The sequence below is a fragment of the Microcaecilia unicolor genome, chromosome 7, assembly GCF_901765095.1.
Source record: "Microcaecilia unicolor chromosome 7, aMicUni1.1, whole genome shotgun sequence".
In the NCBI taxonomy this organism is placed as follows: Eukaryota; Metazoa; Chordata; class Amphibia; order Gymnophiona; family Siphonopidae; genus Microcaecilia; species Microcaecilia unicolor.
In genome coordinates this window covers 134,363,995-134,386,195 of record NC_044037.1, presented here as the reverse complement: position 1 = coordinate 134,386,195, position 22,201 = coordinate 134,363,995, and the positions used below count along the sequence as shown (strand labels likewise).

The 22,201-nt window shown below is 47.3% G+C and overlaps 1 protein-coding gene across 4 annotated transcripts in view; it reads right to left on the bottom strand.

Annotated features, from left to right (window-relative positions):
- YBEY (ybeY metalloendoribonuclease) overlaps positions 1–22,201 on the bottom strand; it is a 383,228-nt gene that overhangs the window by 349,095 nt on the left and 11,932 nt on the right. For all 4 annotated transcript variants that reach the window (XM_030210679.1, XM_030210681.1, XM_030210680.1 and 1 more), the window contains exon 2: positions 8,275–8,513. In XM_030210679.1, the coding sequence (XP_030066539.1) occupies positions 8,275–8,484 (210 nt within the window). In that variant the 5' untranslated portion in view covers positions 8,485–8,513. The remainder of the gene's footprint in view (positions 1–8,274; positions 8,514–22,201) is intronic.

Here is a 22,201-nt window from a genome sequence, read left to right as displayed (position 1 = left end):
AGCCCAATATGGCAGGACAGAATGCGGTTGTGGCACCGGTCGGTGCACAGGGGACCAGTCAGGATGTGGGAGTACTTAATCACAGGAGCGATGCATTAGGTACCGTTCTCACAATACAGGTGGATCGATATCTTCTCCCTCCTTGTGCGGGAGTTGCATGAGGAGGGTACCGTAAGCAGGGATAGAGGAACTTCGCCATTCGAGCGGGATAAGAAGCCCAAGATGTTCAGGTCCTTCACGGACTGGTTGTAGGCTGTTCACATACTCAGGACACTCACTATAGTGAAGGAAACGGAAAGGGGCCCGGACTTGGTGTGGGATATGGAATATAAGTTTAAAAGCGCATGAGCTATTCAGGGGACGGGCATGGCTTAACTGAAAAAAACTTAAAACACAAGTTAGAAGGTTAGAACGAGTGTGGAATAAAAAGAAAGACGACCCCACACTTAACGCCTGGAAACAACTTCAAAGAAAATATAAATATACCATAAGACAAACAAAAAGACTACATTACAAAACTATAATTGGACCTAACTACAAACACACACATAAACTCTTCCAACTTGTGAACAAACTATTAGATATCACACCAGTCACAACCAACAGTAAAGATACACCAGGAGCAGAAAATCTCGCGAGATACTTTTTTTTTTTTTAAATATTTTATTTATAAATTTATAACTTCAATCACAAGCATTACATCTTGTTTAAGAAAAGCAGATAAGAATACATACAGAAGTATTATCATCAAAAGAACTAAACCATTCATTTTCTTTCCTAGACCACAAATAATATTCAGGGGGGCTAGTAAACTTAAAAGGAGATTAAATCTGAAGCAAGATTAAAGGTATATGGCCTGGTGCACGTCGCATTTTACACTGTGAATCACATGATCTAAATTTAAACACTGGATCTATTTGTTCAATTTTTTTAGATCTATAAAAGATCTCAGATGTTCCGGATCTAAGAAAAGATACTTATTATCAAGATACCATATTTGACATTTACAAGGATATGTCAGTAGAAAACTGGCTCCTAAGGCTTCAACTTCATCTCTCATTGCCAAGAATGCTCATCTTCTTTCCTGAGTAACCTGCACAACATCTGGAAAAATCCAGATTTTAGTTCCATAAAATGGTTTAGCAAGATTTCGAAAGTATAACTTTTTTTATCATATTCAAGTCTTGTTCAAAAACTAATGACACAAGAAGTGTTTGCCTTTCAAAAATTCCATCATTAAATTGTTCCAAGAACGCTGATAGATCCTGTAGACCTTCATTCCCATCTTCTCTCCTTTTAGGAATTGGTAGATAGTAGATTTTATTAATCGGAGGAATTAGAGTTGGTGAGATAGATAGGTTTTCAATCAAGTATTTTTTGAACATATCTGTAGCGTTAATTTCTGACGACCAGGGAAAATTGAGAATCCGGAGGTTCAAGCGTCTATTGTAGTTCTCAAAGTTCTCTATTTTACGATGAATTGTTATTTTATCCTTAATTAATAAATCCGTTTTAGTAGTCAAGAGAGATATCTCTTGTTGAACCTGCGTTTTATTTTGCGTTGTTTCTTGTTTCAACGTTTCAAACGCGATTGTTAATGAGTCCAGCTTACTCACGATTAAAGACGTCTCCTGGGCAGCTTGAGTAACAGTTGAAGTTAAAGTCTGAATCGCCACCCAAATGGATTCCAGTGTGAGCGCCATGGGAGAAACATTTTCTCCTTTGCTGTTAACACCCGCCGTCTCGGGAGAATCGCCGCCGGCCTGAGAGTCTGGAGCCACAGAAACCGAAAGCTCCTGGACCTCCGAACTCTCCCAAACAGCGGCGGGACATGGCGGTTGATTCACTTCCAGTGAGGATAGCGTTGTTTCATTTCCCTGTAGGTTGAATGCTCCTTCACTTTCCCCCACTGCGGGTAAACTCGAACCGGCTAAGCGAGGTGTACTCGTGGCGTACCGGTCTAGCGTTGTCTGTATTTGCGCTGTACCTGAAGTCATTGGCAGTAGGCTTCTTACAACGCCCTTCTTTTTTGTATGAGGCATATTCAAAAAAAAAATAAAGGAAAAAATTATCTACTAAGCGGAAATATCGGAAGAATTCAGACACGCTCTGGCAGTCATCGAGGCTAATCCGCCATCTTGACACCCCCCCCGAAACCTCGCGAGATACTTTAATGAGAAAATCGTACAACTACGAATTAAAATACCTGTCAGCACCATCGACTACGCCGTACTCCTTGACTGTTTAGATCCAGATCCTGGTGTATACCCAGCAGACAGAATCTGGACCAAATTCGAGATATTATTCGAGGATCTCATCTCCCAAACGCTCAAAAGATTTGCCAAATCTCATTGCAAATTAGACATATGCCCAAACAACCTTATGGCATGTGCCCCTCAACAATTTATAACAGATCTAACGAACCACTTGAACTATATGTTACAAAATGGACTCTTCCCGAAGGAGAAAGGAAACATTCTACTCACCCCTATACCCAAAGACGCAAAGAAAAGTGCTAGTGAACTAACCAACTATAGGCCAGTAGCATCCATTCCCTTAATAACCAAACTAATGGAAGGGATGGTGACCAAACAACTCACAAACTATTTAAACAAATTCTCAATACTACATGACTCCCAGTCAGGATTTCGGACCAACCACAGTACTGAAACAGTACTAGTTACTCTCATGACTAAGTTCAGACAAATGATTGCAACTGGCAAGAATATACTACTTTCACAATTTGACATGTCCAGTGCCTTCAACATGGTTATCATGGAATACTACTACATATCCTTGAGTACTTCAGAATCGGAGGCAACGTTCTCAATTGGTTCAAAGGGTTCCTAACCACACGATCATACCAAGTGACATCTAACTCGACAACATCAGCCCAATGGACACCTGAATGCAGAGTTCCACAGGGATCCCCCCTCTCACCGACCTTATTCAACTTAATGATGACACCCTTGGCCAAACTACTATCAAACCAAAACCTCAACCCATACATATACGCAGATGACGTAACAATCTACATCCCATTTAAACAAGATATAAAGGAAATTTCCAATGACATCAACCAAAGTCTACATATCATGCATTCATGGGCGAATGCATTTCAGCTGAAACTTAATGCAGAAAAAACCCAATGTCTAATACTCACCTCTCAGCATAACACGAACAAATTCACCACCATTAACACACCAAAACTGAATCTTCCAATTTCGGACACCCTAAAAATTCTCGGAGTCACCACTGATCAACACCTAACACTTGAGAATCACGTGAAAAACACAACCAAAAAGATGTTCCATTCAATGTGGAAATTAAAAAGAGTAAGACCTTTCTTCCCCAGGAATGTCTTCCATAACTTGGTACAATCAATGGTACTCAGTCATTTAGACTACTGTAACGCAATCTATGCTGGCTGCAAAGAACAAATAATCAAGAAACTTCAGACAGCCCAGAACACAGCAGCTACACTCATATTCGGTAAATCAAAATATGAAAGTGCTAAACTCCTACAAGAAAAATTGAACTGGCTCCCTCTTAAAGAACACATCACGTTCAAAATATGTACCCTAGTTCACAAAATCATTCACGGAGATGCTCCAGCCTACATGTCAGACCTGGTAGACTTACCACCCAGGAATAATAGAAAATTATCCCGCACATTCCTCAATCTTCACTTCCCCAACTGCAAAGGTCCAAAATACAAACTAATGCATGCGTCAATCTTCTCCTACTCGAGCACACAATTCTGGAACGCGCTACCGCGCAACTTAAAAACAACCAACGAACTAACTAACTTCCGCAAACTACTGAAGACACATCTCTTTAACAAGGCATACCACAAAGAGTAACAAATGTGAACCTGTCCACAGAAATGTCTCATAACACTTGCTTGCTATACTAATATCATGCTTTTTACTATCACGCTACCCAAGATCCTTCTGTAATACTAAATGTTTATTTCTTATACTTCTCCACAATTCATGATGTATTGTAAGCCACATTGAGCCTGCAAAGAGGTGGGAAAATGTGGGATACAAATGCAATAAAAAAATAAAAATAAAATAAAAAAAATAAATTTCTGCAGCTGGAACTCGCGTTCCTCACGCCGCTGTCGCTTTTCCCGTTCCACTCGTTGCAGCTGCTGGTCTAGCCACTGTCACTCTAGCATGTAGATCTGCCGGATCTCAGCTTGTGTGGCATCTGGTCCTGCCAACTCACGGGCCTCTGCCCATAAGGGGTCTGCTCTCCCCACGGGAGAACTCTGTGCAGGCCGATCCTGCAGCTTCTCCCGCTGAGGTCATCCAGTTGCTCTTGTGTTTGGTCAGGCATCTCCAGTGTCTGCTGGCCACTGCCAGTTGCCATCAGCACACTGCTAATCTCCTAACTCTACCCAAAAAAAAAAACTGAACAGGAAAGGGACTCTGTTACTGCTGCACTTGTTCACTGTGCTCTGTGTCTGGAGGTTACAGATAAAAAAAAATCTGAACCACTCAGTGGATGGTGACCCTCACACCACACACTGATCCTGACAATCCCACCATGCTGCAATCAAAAACGGACAGGTCTGCCACGAAATACCTAGTCACCCACCTGGGGTTACCCCGCAGCCTCTTAAAGGGTCTATCCCCAGCACATCTCAGGTCTGCCTGCACATGCGGCTTGTGCTTTACACTAGCATCTTCCTCACTCCGACTGACTCACAACCACCTCTGGGTGAGTCTCCCACTCTCAAATTATCCCCAGTGATTTCTAGGTTACTGGGGCTACACTCAGTTCCCAGAAAGCACTCACAGACCCAACACACAAACCACTAGGATTCTTTATCAGTCCAGACGGCAGAGTCAACAAACTAAACAGGTTTATTGTCACACTTGAACAATGAACAAAAAAAAAAATAAAAGTGCAATCAGCAAACAATAACAGGTAACTGAAATATGGATCAATTATAACATTACCTAAACATTTGTTTACTTCCTAGAAAGTACCTGGGGAGATCAGGGCATATAGCTGTTCACCAGTTACCAACTATAACTGTCTTTTACAGGGCTTCAGCCCAGTCAACAAGTTTTAAAAGTATACTGCTCACTTCTTCACTGAGTGAAACTAAAAGAGGGCATTTGCTTTTCTATAACAGCTTCAACATAAACATGCACCACCTGCTGGCCAAACTAGAGAAATGCCCTTCAAGGTTTAATACAGGCAATTTTACAGGTTTAAGAACATACTGTTATGTCACACCATGATTCTCTCTTTGGGAGGGCCCCCCAAGACCAATTACCTGTTGCCCATAGGGCTGGAACCTGCAGGTCTGCTAGAGCTGTTTTGCAGACATTTCTGCATGATTTGGAGCCCCTGCTGGGAGATAGGAGGAGATAGGAGGTGCCTCCAACACCCCACCTCCATGTGAGGCTAGCTCCTTACTCTGGTTGGGAGTCATGCGGCTTGACATCAAAATTGTCACCATTCCCAATAAAGTCTCTATTGCTGAAACTGCCGCAGACATCAGACCTTCCACCACCTCCTGCTGCCACACAGAAGCTGGCAGAAGCACCACTTCAAAGCTGCAATCCACAGTGATACCAAATTACTCTTTGTTGCAGTGAAGGCAGGATCCAGCCATGGCCCCACAGTGCCTACTGCCCAGCATGCCCAAGACCCTTCCCTGCACTGGCTTGAGTCCAACACCGATGCTGTGATTGCTCATTTTTCTGGGGAAACCCATATATTAGCCCAAGCCTGCCTTTTTGTTCTTCCTTTCAATCTATTTTGTTTCAAGAATCTTTATTGCTCTGCACAGACAAGCACATGCACCCAAAAGCAATGTTTTTCTTATTCTTTTTTTCCTCCTCTCTTAAGGCGAGAACACACGTGGGTTAAGAGGCAAGGGCTGGCAGTTTTCTTTTGGGAACACTGCCAGACTAGCCGCACCAAGTCAAGACCTATGGGCCAAGGATTGGGGCTGATGGGAAAAAATCCCCACACGATCAGGCCAAAGGTTTGTAGACCAATCCTTGAGTGTTGGAAATAGAAGCAAGTGGGCATTGCTCCTGCCTTTCCTGTTAAGGTATTGCGGGTGGGAGGCCACTAGACACCAAGGATTTAACTTCTTTTTACGTGAGGAAAGGGAGCCATTAGACTATAAGGGACATACCTATATATATAAAAGGCACCTCCAACGTTCGAATGAAGCCTCAAGCCGGAACTTGAGGCGCCCGAGATATCCGGTTTGGCCTTCAGTGTCTGCCCCGCCCTTGTGTCACAATGTGATGACGTTGCGGGCGGAGCAAAGACACTCAACGAATCAAGGAAGCCCAGCTCTGTTTCCACTCCCCACGAGCTTCGTCACCTCCTCTCTCCACCCCCGCCCCAAGTACGCAGCTTCCTCGCCCTCTCCACTTGCCCACGAGGTCGCCGCTTCCCCTCTCCACCCCCCCCAAAGTTGCCTCTTCCATTCTCCACCCCCCCAGTTCGACGCTTCCCCTCTCCATCCGCCCGCGAGGTCACTGCTTCCCCTATGCTATGCACCCCCCCCCCAAGGTCGCCTCTTTCAAACTCCACCCCCCCCCGAGTTCGTCGCTTCCCCTCTCAACCCCACCCCCTGAGGGCGCCGCTTTCCATATCCCCCTCCCCCCTCAAAAATTGCCGCTTATCTTAAAAACAAACAAAAAAAAACAGAAATGCAGGCAGCCTTCAGCCATTGGCTGTCTGCTCTGCAGCCACTCATCTCTCCTCTCACTGGCCCTGGAGCGCAGTAACAGGAAGTTCAAAACAACTTCCCGCTACCTGTGCTCCTACGGGGACAGAAAGAGGAGAGAGGAGCAGCAGCACAGCACACAATCAATGCCTGAATGCTGCATTCAGTGCCTGGGAGCAAAGAACAGGGAGGGAGGAGGGCTTGGGGTAAAGAGGGGGGCAGGGGTGAAGAGGGGGGGAGGGAGGGCAGACTGGAAAGTTGACGGTGAGCAGAGGGGGAGGAAGAGGAGAACAGAAGGGGAAGGGGAATGCACCACCTGCTTAAAACACTCACACATATACACACACACACTCTTTCAAACACATACACTCACTCTGAGGGGGGGGAGGATGGCCTGGAACTTGGAGGGTGACTGGGGCAGTGAGAGGAGGGGGAAGAAGAGGGGCACGGTAGGGGGAGGGGAATGCACCACCTGCTTAAAACACTCACACATACACAGAAACACACACACACTCTTTCAAGCACACACACTCTCTCCCTCAATCAATCACTCACACGCACACAAAGTCTATATATATCAAACGCACACTCACATTCTTTCTCACACACACTCTCATTCTCACACACACACTCACAGAGACAACCTCACTCTATGTCACACACACTCACACATTCACTCAGTCTCTCTCACACCGTCACTCTCACATACATACACACTACCAATGAAAACCATGCTAGCGCCCGATTCATTGCTCTCAGAAATGGGCCTTTTTTTCACTAGTTTTACATATTGGTAGGGGCCTCTAAATGGGATTGGAGGTTCAGTTGATGGAGGGAGAAAGAGGGAGATACTGGTATGTTTTGTGGATTTTTTTTGTCACACTTCCCGTCAGTGCGTGAAACAGTCAATGCTCATGTACTGATAGAAAAAGTGCTGCAGATTACTGTTACGATTTTAACATGGCAGTAATTTGTATGTTTATTGCTTAGAGCATGCCACGTTGTTTTCCCACAAGGCTTGGTGCATCTGCTCCACAATTCTTAAACAGAATGAACCCCCCTACCTCCACAACAAACCAAAACAAAAAATAACTACGATACTTGAATTGTAATTTGCCTTGAGATTTGATTACTTGCCTTTCCCAAAATCAATCAATCACTAAATTCCCTATACAGTTCTACATCATAGTGCTGCAGTGGCCTGGATTGGCCACCGTTGGAAGCAGGATACTGGGCTAGATTGCTGACCTAGTATGGCTATCCTTATGTTTACTTTACTTTATTTCTTATTAGTTGCAAGCATTCCCACACTGAGTTCGGTGTGACTTACATCAAGAAATCAAGTACATTGTTACATTTTAGGCTTGAGACATTTATGTTCTTAATGATAAAAAAACAACTGCTTACTGTTCTTTTAACAGCTGTATATTTGAAAATGAAATACAAACTAAGCTTTAAAAAACTTTCATTTTGTTTACTGTCAAATGAAATATTTTAGAAAATACTATTTCTATTATCAGTGCTTTGACTAATGACTGGTAAGATCTCTGGGAGCAGCATATTACCTCTTGAAAGGGAAAAGAAAGCACATCTGTTGGGCAGTTCTTTTTCTTGTACTGATAATTAATAAGCTGAATTTTCCTATTGTCCACACAGATAACTCCTAAGTCGTATTCCTTCACCCCTAGAATATGGCGCAGGGCCTCCATGTTTCTGCGGAGGACAGCTCGTCTGAGAGGGATCACAATCTGCAGATTCCGAAGAACTAGAGTCATTCCAGCAGAATACAGGCCATCAATATAACCTACAGAAGAAAATAACACAGAGCTATGGTATAAAGCAGCCATATAGACAGATTCTAGGATTTTCAGCCATTACTTACTTTTTCATGTGACACTTTTTCAGAATCATTGGTAAAAGTGACAGTCACTCATGTCTGTTTAAATAGCTTTTGTTCCCTAAAGAGTTCCTATTTATTTTATTTTTATGTATTATAACATTTGTATCCCTATTATTCAAAACAGAGTTCAGGTTCAATGTGGCTTACAATCCAATTATAAGCAGGTACTACCTTTGTCCCTAGAGGGCTCACAATCTTGGTTTTTGTACCTGAGGCAATAGAGGATGCTGGGATCAAAGTCCAATGCACTAACCATTAGACCAATGAATCATAACTGTACATTTTGGATTAGAGGTCTGGTAGCTCATTTTGAAAAAAAAAATCTTAATACTTAGAATGTTACAAATAAATTTAATTCATGCATATCCTTCAAATTTTATTTTTCTGTGTACCGCTGCAGACAAAAAAATACACTTATCTCTTGTATCTCACAGGATCATTGCTCTACCTGCACAGCTCAACTTCTGAAAATGTGTGTTATGTTTAAATCTTTTTTATTGGTAAACAACAGAAATTGTAGATACAAGTCTCAACACAGACTACAAAACCTACTTGCATCCAAGTTACTAAAACACTCAATAATTACAATTAAATTTGCATTTTTCCATTTTCTCCCCCCCCTCCCTGTACCACCCGTTCAATTCAACCTACTAGGATATAGGAGCAGAACTAACATAGTATAGCTGATCCAGCCGATAATTTAAACAGTATCCTGGCCTCCATGTCCTCCACTATCCCCTGTGTGTAACCCCCCTAATAATGTCTCCATCCTCCCCAGTCCCACAAGGTCTTCAGCAGACAACATGACAAACTAACACAAGTGGAAACATAAGGAATCATCTGCACCTTGTGAGCCGAGGGACCATTGCAGGGCCGTGCCTAGGGTCTCCGGCGCCCCCCTGCAGTTGGCCCCGCCGGTGCGACCCCCCCCCCCCCGAAAACGATCGCTACACTACCCGCCCTCTTCTCCCCAGATCCTTTTCCTTTTTGTTTAAATTTACCTCTCCGGCGCGCGGCAGCGTAGCGTTAGTGAGGAGGCGGCGCTCCCCCGCCCCGACGTGTCTTCTTCCCTTCGCTCAGTGTCCCGCCTTCTTCTGTGTCATTTCTGACGTCAGAAGAAGGCGGAACCGAGCGAAGGGAAGAGACTGACACGTCGGGGCAGGGGAGCGCCGCCTCCTCACTAACGCTACGCTGCCACGCGCCGGAGAGGTAAATTTAAACAAAAAAAAAAGGACAAGGATCTGGGGAGAAGAGGGCGAGGTAAGCATGGTGCGGCGGGGCGCCCCTCAGAGGATGGCACCCTCCTGCCCTGCTTACCTCGCTTACCGTGTCAGCACGGCCCTGGACCATTGCTCTAGTGTGTCGCACATAAGACCAGAGGTTTTAGTTCTTATAGCCTCCAGCCCGCTTCCCCGATCACAGAACAAGGGGGGGCCGAACCCTGACAATCCATCTAACCAAATGCATTTGTACGGCCCCCAATGCCAGGGGCAAACTTCACTATCCATAAGTACATAAGTAATGCCATACTGGGAAAAGACCAAGGGTCCATCGAGCCCAGCATCCTGTCCACGACAGCGGCCAATCCAGGCCAAGGGCACCTGGCAAGCTTCCCAAACGTACAAACATTCTATACATGTTATTCCTGGAATTTTGGATTTTTCCAAGTCCGTTTAGTAGCGGTTTATGGACTTGTCCTTTAGGAAACCGTCCAACCCCTTTTTAAACTCTGCTAAGCTAACCGCCTTCACCACTTTCTCCGGCAACGAATTCCAGAGTTTAATTACACGTTGGGTGAAGAAAAATTTTCTCTGATTTGTTTTAAATTTACTACACTGTAGTTTCATCGCATGCCCCCTAGTCCTAGTATTTTTGGAAAGTGTGAACAGACGCTTCACATCCACCTGTTCCACTCCACTCATTATTTTATATACCTCTATCATGTCTCCCCTCAGCCGTCTCTTCTCCAAGCTGTATAGCCCTAGCCTCCTTAGTCTTTCTTCATAGGAAAGTCGTCCCATCCCCGCTATCATTTTAGTCGCCCTTCGCTGCACCTTTTCCAATTCTGCTATATCTTTCTTGAGATGCGGCGACCAGAATTGAACACAATACTCAAGGTGCGGTCGCACCATGGAGCGATACAACGGCATTATAACATCCAAATAAACTAATGAAAGCACAGAGCCAACTGCTCTGTTAGTCCAACCGTCCCTCCCCTCCCCCCTCCTAACCTCCCCCTCCTCTAAACGAGTACAACGCTAAAACTCTCCCCCTCTATCCCATACCACCCAACCCCCCCTCCTTCCTGCCCTCCCTTCATGTGTGATATTTAAATGTTCAAGATGTAACTTCTCCCTTTAGGTGGCAAGGTGGTCCATAATGGCTCCCACATTTCTCTAAACCGGGTGCCCGGAATACTATCCAATTTTTGCACCCCACACCTATCTATTCTCATTTGGTGAATTAACTGTGATCTTCACCTCCAGATGTGAGGACCCTGGGGCATCATCCAGGCTGTCAGGATGGCATGGACTCCGCAAAAAATCGCTAACTGCATGCATCTCTTAAAACCCGCCGGAGGTTGTGTCGTAAATTTAAAGCTATTAAATAACAGCAAGGGGTCACAGGTGAGAGTACATCCCCACCACAAGTCTATAGTCTTGAGCACTGCCCCCCACAAACTGTGCACATGCGGGCAAAGCCAGAACATATGTCCTAAGGAGGCCATAACCGCCCCACACTTTGGGCAAACCCCCGAGCTGGAAATGTTTGCTTTAAATGCCTGAAGTGGAGAGATGTGCATTCTTAATAAGAATCTATATAGTTTTTCACGCTGTATTACCGACAAAAGTCGCGCATATAATTGTTTTAAGTATGCTCTACACACCTCCTCTGTCACCTCACAATTTAAATCTTTGGACCAGTCTGCTGCCAAAGACGCATAATGCAACTCCGCAGTCGTGTCCTTTAACTGCTGGTGATGAAACTTTAATGGCACACACAGCTGAGCTCCAAACATATACGCCTCAGAGAGAATGTCAGACACATCCTCCGTCAGGTCCGTCCAGGGTAAAGTCTTGACAAAATGTCTTAATTGAAGATAAACAAAAAAATGTCCCGCTGGGATCCCATATTGTTGCTGCAAGGTGGCAAAAGGCCGAACCTGACCCTCCTCGTCTACAACGTGCACCAAATATATAATACCCTTCTTTTCCCATTGCTTAAACACACTAACTCCCTGGCCCGGTGGGAAATCCGGATTATTACAGATTGAGAGGTACGGCGTTACTTTAGCTGAGAGCTGATGGCGACAGCAAAGCCACCTCCAGGTCGCTCTCAAAGATCCCAACAATGGATGGCGTTTCAAAGCCGCCTTTGGTAAGCTACCCCCAGTGTGTAACAGATGACTAAACTGGGTCTCCGGGAAAAGAGAAGTCTCTACAGCCGTCAAGGAAAAGTCCGAGGAGCCTCGGAACCAATCATTTATATGTCGCATGGAACACGCTACTGTTAACGAATGGAGATCTAGCATTCCCATACCCCCATATTCTCTGGGGGTAGAAATCCTAGAGAGTTTTAGTCTTGGGCGTTTCCCTTTCCACAGATATGTTTGCAACATTTTACCTAACTTTCTCTTGTCCCTTTTCGTTAAAAAGAGAGGGAGCTGCTGAAAAACATACACCCATTTCGGTACCACCATCATATTAAACAACGCTATCCTTCCCCATAGCAACAATGGTAGGGCCTGCCACAGCAATAACTGTTTTTTCGTCATCTCCAAGAGTACCTTGATGTTTTGTTCGTATAATAATGTTAAGTCTCTGGGTATAAAAATTCCCAAATACTTTAGTGCTACATCTTCCCGACGAAGCGGGAATTGACCTTTCCATTCTTGTAAGATGTCATCATCCAGCGCCATCGCACATGATTTTTGAAGATTGAGCGAAAACCCGGACACCGCTCCATACTGTTCCACTACCTTTAAGACGTGTTCTAAAGAGGCCTGGGGGTCCGCGAGCAGAAGCATGATGTCATCCGCGTACGCCAATGCTCGAAGCTCCTCCCCCCCTACATTAATGCCCTGTATCTTACGCGTCTTGTTAAGTATCCGCAGTAAGGGCTCTAAGGAAAGATCACATAAGAGCGGGGACAACGGACAGCCCTGTCGCGTGCCATGGTGCCGACCTACTCCCATTCGCTACAACCTGCGCCATCATGCCAGAATAAAGCGCCTTAATTGCCCTCAAGAACCCCTCGGGGAGCCCCACCCAGTCCAGAACATGAAACAAATATCCCCAGTCCACCTGGTCAAAAGCCTTAGCAGCATCTAGACTTGCCACTAACAACGGTGACTGTGTATACTTGCTGTGTGCCACAGCCAGGAGGATTCTGCGGATGTGCAATACTGACTGTCTGCGAGGAATAAAGCCCACCTGCGCAACACCCACCAACTCTGTAATCCGAGTAGCCAATCTATTGGCCATCACCTTTGCAAGGAGTTTGATGTCCACGTTGATCAGAGAGATCGGCCTATACGATGTCGGATCGTCTGGTGGCCTGCCCGGTTTTAATATGAGCGAGATGAGAGCCGTGTTTTCCCTGCCCGGGACGGTGCCCTCCTGTATGATTGCCTGCAGATAGTCAAGCAATGCTCCTCCCGTGTGAGCCTGCATCAGTTTAAAGAACTCTCCCGAGAAGCCATCTTCTCCCTGCTTGTTCCAATCCGCCTGACCCAGCTTGTTCCAGTCCGCCTGCCTACCAGCTTGTTCCAGTCCGCCTAATCCTGCCTGCCTGCCTGCTAGCCAATCAACCAATCTGCCTGCTATCAGCCCTTCAACTTGCCTGCTTATCTGATTATCTGCCCATCAACAACCTGCTGCTGAGCTCTCCACCGCACTCACCTGTTCCTGCCTGCCTGCCTCCCTGCCTCCCTCCAGCTTGTCAGCCCATTGACTTACCTGCTCTCCAGCCCATCAACTTCTTCTCAACCCATCTACCAACCTACCTGCCTCAGTCACTACTTATGGCCCCTGTACACATTCTCTTCCTTGCCCTATCCCTTCCTAATCTTTTTCTCCTCCACTTACCGCTGGCTACCGCTGAAACTCACTGCCCACCCATGTCCTCTCCAGTCCTACTCACTACTCCAATACCCTATTCACCCCCGTCCCTCACCACCTCACCATCTCTCTTGTCCCCCTCCTCCTTCCTAGCTCTCAACCTTCAACACTTCCTTCCTGCCATTAACCCATCCCCATTCCTCCTAAGTGCATCCCGTCTTCGTCGCCCTACCTCCCCCACCCTCCTCCGCACTCTCTTGCTCCTCCTCCTGCTATCCGCAGGAGACATCAATCCCAATCCAGGTCCCCCCCCACCTGTCCTCCTATCCATGCAAACGAGTCCGGGATATCTCTAATCTCATCTCTATTCCCCTCCTCCCCCCCTTCTCATGTGCCCTGTGGAATGCCCGATCGGTCTGCAACAAACTTCCCTTCACCTACGATCTCTTCATCTCTCGCTCCCTTCAACTGCTCGCCCTAACTGAAACCTGGCTCTCCCCTGATGACTCTGCCTCAGTCGCGGCCCTATGCCATGGAGGTTATCTCTTCTCCCACACTCCCCGCCCAGTTGGCCGCGGAGGAGGCGTCGGGCTACTCCTCTTGCCCTCCTGTACTTTACAACCCCTCCTCCTACCGCAATCTCACTGCTTCTCATCCTTTGAAGCCCACGCCATCCGTCTATTCTACCCGATGCCACTCAGAGTGGCAGTCCCCTGATAAATCTCTCTCTTCCTTCCTGACTTCGATGCCTGGCTTTCTGTTTTTCTTGATCCCTCATCTCCGTCCCTCATTCTCGGAGACTTTAACATACACTCTGATGACCCATCCGACTCACGCTTCTCAGTTCCTCACTCTAACATCCTCCTTCAACCTCTAGCTGTGCTCCACCACCCCTACTCACCGAAATGGCCATTGTCTCGAACTCGTGCTCTCCTCTTCCGGCTCACCCTCCAACTTCCACGCCTCAGCTCTTCCTCTCTCTGATCATCACCTGATCACCTTCACTCTTCTTCACCCCCCCCAGCCCCGCCCAACATTAACCACTACTTCCAGGAATCTCCAGGCTATTGACCCTCCCACCTTATCCTCTAGTATTTCTAATCTCCTCCCCTCCATCATGTCCTCCGAGTCTGACAACAAGGCTGACTCCGCTTACAATGCCACTCTCTCCTCTGCTCTGGACACCCTCGCACCATCCATCTCCCGTCCCACTAAGCGTACTAATCCCCAGCCTTGGCTGACCCCTTGCATCCGTCACCTTCGCTCCCGTGCCCGATCCACTGAACGCCTCTGGAGGAAATCTCGCACCTACTCAGATTTCCTTCATTACAAATTCATGCTATCCTCCTTTCAGTCCTCCCTATTCCTTGCCAAACAGGACTACTACACCCAATTGACCAATTCCTTCAGCTCCAACCCTCGTCATCTCTTTGCCACCCTTAACTCCCTCCTCAAAGTGCCCTCCTCTCCCACCCCCCCCCCCTCACTCTCTCCTCAATCACTGGCTGACTACTTCTGCGACAAGGTGCAAAAGATCAACCTTGAGTTCACTACCAAGCCACCTCCCCCACTTCACCCCTCAACCCTCTCCCTCAACCAACCAACCCTGGCCTCTTTCTCCTCCTTTCCTGATATCACTGAGGAGCATATCGCCCGCCTTCTTTCCTCCTTGAAATGCACCACTTGTTCCTCTGATCCCATCCCCACCAACTTACTTAACACCATCTCTCATACTGTCACCCCCTCCATCTGTCATATCCTCAACCTCTCTCTCTTCACTGCAACTGTCCCTGACACCTTCAAGCACGCCGTAATCACACCTCAAAAAACCATCACTTGACCCTACCTGTCCCTCCAACTACCGCCCCTTCTTCCTCCTACCCTTCCTCTCCAAAATACTTGAGCGCGCCTTTCACAGCCGCTGCCTCGATTTTCTCTCATGCCATCCTCGATCCGCTTCAATCCGGTTTCCGCCCTCTACACTCGACAGAAACAGCACTCTCTAAAGTCTGTAATGACCTGTTCCTTGCCAAATCCAGAGGCCACTACTCCATCCTCATCCTCCTCGATCTATCCGCTGCTTTTGACACTGTCAATCATGATTTACTTCTTGTCACACTATCCTCATTTGGGTTCCAGGGCTCTGTCCTCTCCTGGTTCTCCTCCTATCTCTCCCACAGAACCTTCAGAGTACACTCTCACGGTTCTTCCTCCACCCCCATCCCGCTCTCTGTTGGAGTTCCCCAGGGATCTGTCCATGGACCCCTTCTTTTCTCAATATATACCTCTTCCCTGGGCTCACTGATCTCATCTCATGGTTTCCAGTATCATCTTTACGCTGATGACACCCACCTGTATCTCTCCACACCAGACATCACCCCGGAAACCCAGGCCAAGGTATCGGCCTGCTTATCCGACATTGCTGAATGGATGTCCAACTGCCACCTAAACCCACTTCCCCTCTTCCTCCGCTCTCGATCTCAGTTGATAACACCCTCATCCTCCCCGTCTCATCCGCCCGCAACCTCGGAGTCATCTTCGACTCCTCCCTCTCCTTCTCTGTGCATATCCAGCAGACAGCCAAGACCTGTCGCTTCTTCCTCTTCAACAACAGCAAAATTCGCCCTTTCCTCTCTGAGCACACCACCCGAACTCTCATTCACGATCTCATTACCTCTCGCCTTGACTACTGCAACCTACTCCTCACTGGCCTCCCACTTAACCATCTATACCCCCTTCTATCCATTCAGAACTCTGCTGCACGTCTTATATTCCGCCTGAACCGTTATACTCATATCACCCCTCTCCTCAGGTCACTTCACTGGCTTCCGATCAGATACTGCATACAGTTCAAGCTTCTCCTTCTTACCTACAAATGAACTCAGTCTGCAACCCCTCATTACCTCTCTACCCTCATCTCCCCTTACGTTCCCGCCCAAAACCTCCGCTCACAGGACAAATCCCTCCTCTCAGTACCCTTCTCCACCACGGCCAACTCCAGGCTCCGCCCATTCTGCCTCGCCTCACCCTATACTTGGAATAAACTTTCTGAGCCCTTACGCCAAACCCCCTCCCTACCCATCTTCAAATTCTTACTCAAAGCCCACCTCTTCAATGTTGCTTTCGGCACCTAACCTTTATACCTTTCAGGAAATCCTGACTGCCCCAATCTGACGACCCCTACTTGACCGTTTGTACACTTGTCCATTAGATTGTAAGCTCTTTGAGCAGGGACTGTCCTTCTATGTTAAATTGTACAGCGCTGCGTAACCCTAGTAGCGCTTTAGAAATGTCAAATAGTAAGAAAAAGCAAATTTACTAAATAGATACTTTTGTTCTGTTTTCACAGAAGAAATTCCTGGAGAAGGACCGCGATTGACTGGCAAAAGTACAAATGGATATAGCACCATTCATGGAAGAATGTGTGTATGAACAACTTGAAAAGCTAAAGGTGGACAAAGCAGTGGGACCGGACGGGATCCACCCCAGGATATTGAAGGAGCTCAGAGAGGTTCTGGCGGGTCCTCTTAAGGATTTGTTTAATAAATCCTTGGAGATGGGAGAGGTTCCATGGGATTGGAGAACAGCGGATGTGGTCCCTCTTCACAAAAGTGGTGATAGGGAAGAAGCTGGAAACTACAGGCCGGTAAGCCTCACTTCGGTTATTGGAAAAGTAATGGAAGCGATGCTGAAGGAAAGGATAGAGAATTTCCTGGAAGCCAATAAGATCCGAGACAACATGGTTTTACCAAAGGTAAATCGTGCCAAATGAATCTCATTGAATTCTTTGACTGGGTGACCGGAGAATTGAATCATGGACGTGCTATAGACGTAATCTACTTAGATTTCAGCAAAGCTTTTGACACGGTTCCCCACAGGAGGCTTTTGAATAAACTTGTCGGGCTGAAGATAGGACCCGATGTGGTGAACTGGATTAGGAACTGGTTGACGGACAGACGCCAGAGGGTGGTGGTTAATGGAATTTGCTCAGATGAGGGAAAGGTGAGTAGTGGAGTGCCTCAGGGATCGGTGCTAGGGCCGATTCTGTTCAATATATTTGTGAGTGACATTGCCGAAGGGTTAGAAGGTAAAGTTTGCCTTTTTGCGGATGATACTAAGATTTGTAAGAGTGGACACCATGAAAAAGGATCTGCGGAAGCTAGAAGAATGGTCTAAGGTTTGGCAATTAAAATTCAATGCAAAGAAATGCAAAGTGATGCACTTAGGGAGTAGAACTCTACGGGAGACGTATGTGTTAGGCGGTGAGAGAGGGATCTTGGGGTGATAGTATCTGAGGATCTGAAGGCGACGAAACAGTGTGAAAAGGCGGTGGCCGTAACTAGAAGGTAGCTAGGCTGTATAGAGAGAGGTGTGACCAGCAGAAGAAAAGAAGTTTTAATGCCCCGTATAAGTCGTTGGTGAGGCCCCACCTGGAGTACTGTGTTCAGTTCTGGAGGCTGTATCTTGCTAAGAATGTAAAAAGAATAGAAGCGGTGCAAAGAAAAGCTACGAGAATGGTATGGGATTTGTGTTACAAGACGTATGAAGAGAGACTTGCTGACCTGAACATGTATACCCTGGAGGAAAGGAGAAACAGGGGTGATATGATACAGACGTTCAAATATTTGAAAGGTATTAATCCGCAAACGAACCTTTTCCGTAGATGGGAAGGCGGTAGAACTAGATGACATGAAATGCAATTGAAGGGGGGCAGAGTCAAGAAAAATGTCAGGAAGTATTTTTTTCACAGAGAGAGTGGTGGATACTTGGAATGCCCTCCCGCGGGAGGTGGTGGAGATGAAAACGGTAACGGAATTCAAACATGCGTGGGATAAACATAACGGAATCCTGTTCAGAAGGAATGGATCCTCAGAAGCTTAACCGAGATTGGGTGGTAGAGCCGGTGGGAGGAGGCGGGGCTGGTGGTTGGGAGGCGTGGATAGTGCCCTAAAAATGGCAGATACAAATCAAGGTAAGGTATACACAAAAAGTAGCACATATGAGTTTATCTTGTTGGGCAGACTGGATGGACCGTGCAGGTCTTTTTCTGCTGTCATCTACTATGTTACGATGTTTAAATGCAGGTTCAAGACAGCGAGGCTAAACAACCAGCCGACAACTGTTCAACCGGCGACTCCCAGCTGAACTGAAGAGGGACCAGAGAAGAAAGACTGCCCAAACTAACAGATGCAAAGGCTCCACTAACAGGGCAGCGGCGTCGGAAAAGAAACCGTGCACAAAGCGAGATAAAACAATCAAAGCCACCTCCCACTGCAAGCCGTCCCGTGTAGAGACGCAGTGTAAAACCGAAAGAACGCGGTAAGCAAAACTGCCGGCGCCCCGATAACCAGCGCTACTACAGTGGCCCTGAATACAGCACGAGCCGGAGGGAAGTGTCGGGAAGCCAAAAGAAGGCGCGCTTGCCTGCAAACTAAACATCCCGGGCCCTGATCCACTGCTGAAGTGAATTCACAAAATGGTAGCTGCCGGCAAACAAAAGCCCGTCCAAAACCGTGCTCCCCCCCCATTACGTATGGGTTGTGTCCATCAACCAGCAGGGGGAGATAGAGAGCAACTTTTCACAGTGCCTCATAGCCAGCCAGCTCCACTGCCTCTTCAGTATTTGAAGCTTCTAAAGCAGTATGGCAAACCGCAATGGGAATAACATGAACTTTCCTCACAGCGAACGATGGCCCCTTAACAAGGGCATGAACTCAAAAGGAGGGAATGAACCCATCCTCCTGGAGGGAATAAACTCATCCTCCCAAAACATAAACTGGAGGGAATGGACTCATCCTCCTATAAGTGAACATGAATCCTGAAGACTGTTTTCCAACTTTCTCCCAAGGAAGGAACTTCAGGAAACAAGAACAGAACCTGAAACAGATTCACAGCATACAGACAATCATACAGGGAGGGCTCATGGCTTCATCTGCTATGACTAAAGGAAAGAAAATTACCAAGGTAAGAACCTAATTTTCCCTTCCTTGTCATCAAGCAGATGAAGCCATTACGTATGGGATGTAACAAAGCAATCCCTAGATAGGGTGGGAACAGGTCACACCACGCGCTAGCACTTGTGCTCCAAAACGCGCTTCCCTCCTAGCAGCCACATCCAGCCTGTAATGTTGGGCAAAAGAGAGCTTAGAAGCCCATGTTGCTGCACTGCATATCTCTTGACGAGAGAGTGCTCCAGTTTCAGCCCAAGAGGAAGAAATCGCTCTGGTAGAATGCGCCTTAAAGGCTACAGGTGGAGACTGGCCGGCAAGCAGATAAGCTGAAAAGATAGTTTCTTTGAGCCAGCGGGCAATAGTGGCTTTAAACGCTGGAGACCCTCTGCGAGGACCTGATAGCAAAACAAACAGATGATCATAGATCCTGAAAGAGATAGTAACTCGCAGATACTGCAGCAGAGTCCTGTGCACATCCAACAGGTGCAACTGCCCAAAAGATTCTGAAAACTCCTCCTTATCAAAGGAGGGCAAGAAAATAGGCTGGTTTAGGTGAAACGCTGAAACCACCTAAGGCATGAAGGAAGGCACGGTCCAAACCGTGACCCCGGACTCTGAGAATTGCAGAAATGGGTCTCTACAGGACAGCGCCTGGAGCTCTGACACCCGTCTCGCCGAAGTAATGGCCACAAGAAAAACGGCCTTTAGTGTCAAATCTTTCTCCAATGCTCGCCGAAGCGGCTCAAAAGGAGAAGCCTGCAGGGCCTTCAAAACTAGCCCCAGGTTCCAAGCTGGACAGGGTGCTCACACGGAAGGCCGGAGCCGAAGCACCCCACTAAGAAACTGTGCCACGTCTGGATAAGCAGCTAAAGACACGCCTTCAACCTTACCATGAAGGGAGGCCAACGCTGCCAGTTGCACCCGCAGGGAATTATAGGCAAAGCCTATTTGTACACCATCCTGCAAAAAGTCCAGAATCGGCGAGACAGGAGCCCGCATGGGTGTGATTGCTTTTGAAGCACACCAAGACTCAAACTGGCACCAAATCCTGGCATATGCCACGGAAGTGGAACGCTTGCGGGCCTGCAGGAGAGTGGAAATGACTGTGTTTGAATAGCTTTTGTCCCTCAATTGCGCCCTCTCAATCGCCATGCCATAAGACCAAAGCGGCAGGCATCCTCCATGGCTACCGGGCCCTGTGACAACAGGTTCGGTACCAGAGGTAAAGGAAGGGGAGCCTCCACTAGCATCTGTCAGAGGTCCGCATACCAAGGCCTCCTGGGCCAATCCGGGGCGATGAGGACCACTTCTCCTGGGTGCAGCCGAATCCGCAGGAGCACGCGCCCTATCAAGGGCCACGGAGGGAACACATATAGTAGGCCCGGAGGCCAGGGCTGAGTCAAGGCATCCAACCCTGCCGAGCGAGGATCTCTCCGTCTGCTGAAGAAGCACGGGACTTTGGCATTTGAACTTGTCGCCATAAGATCCATCACGGGCTTGCCCCATTTGGCACATATCTGCAGGAATGAAATATAAGCAGGAATTAAATATAAGCAGGCATACGCCTCTACTTTCTCCTTCAGAAGTACACAGATATGAAACAGGTTACCCCCAGCCCTAAAAACCATAGACAACCCAAGTAACTTCCGCAAATTTCTGAAGACACATCTCTTCAATAGAACCGACAAAAAGAAACCTTAGACACAAATTCACCTCCCAATCTATCCTACCTAACACCACCCTCTCTAATTCCACAACCTTTTTCTGCATACTTTCGATTGTATCCATTATTCTGTCATGGCTTTGTCATAACAACACTCTGTAAGCCACATTGAGCCTGCAAATAGTTGGCTAAATGTGGGGTACAAATGCAATAAATAATAATAATAATAATAATAATACTTCGTCTGCTAGTTCCCATTCTGCTGGATCGATCTGATGCCTGCTTAGATAATCGGCTTGCACGTTGCTCTGACCTGCAATGTGAGCTGCCGACAGAAACTGAAGATGCAGCTCGGCCCAGTGGCAAATCTGTTCGGCCTGCGTGGCCAGTGCTCTGCACTGAGTGCTGCCTTGTCGATTTATGTAGGCCACTGCTGTCGTGTTGTCCGACAGCAATCCTTCCAGGGTCACTTGAAAGGCCAGAAGCGCCTGAAACACCGCTTTCAACTCCAGGCGGTTGATGGACCACTCCGACTCCTCAGGTGTCCATAGACCCTGGGCATGCTTCCCCTTGCAATGTGCGCCCCAGGCCTTCAGGCTGGCATCTGTTACTACAAGACACCAATCGGGGAGCGCCAGCGGCATTCCTCGCTGCAGCATGCTGTCTGAGAGCCACCACTCCATGCTGAGTCGGGCCGCAGGGAGCCAAGAAAGTCTGCATTGATAATCCTGAGAAACTGGAGACCATCTCTGAAGTAGGGAATACTGTAGAGGTCTCAGGTGCGCTCTAGCCCAGGGAACCACTTCCAATGTGGCTGTCATCGATCCCAGCAGCTGGACAATGTCCCAAGCTCGCGGGCGGGACATCCTCAGGAGCAGACGGACCTGATTCTGAAGCTTGCACCGCCTTAGCTCGGGT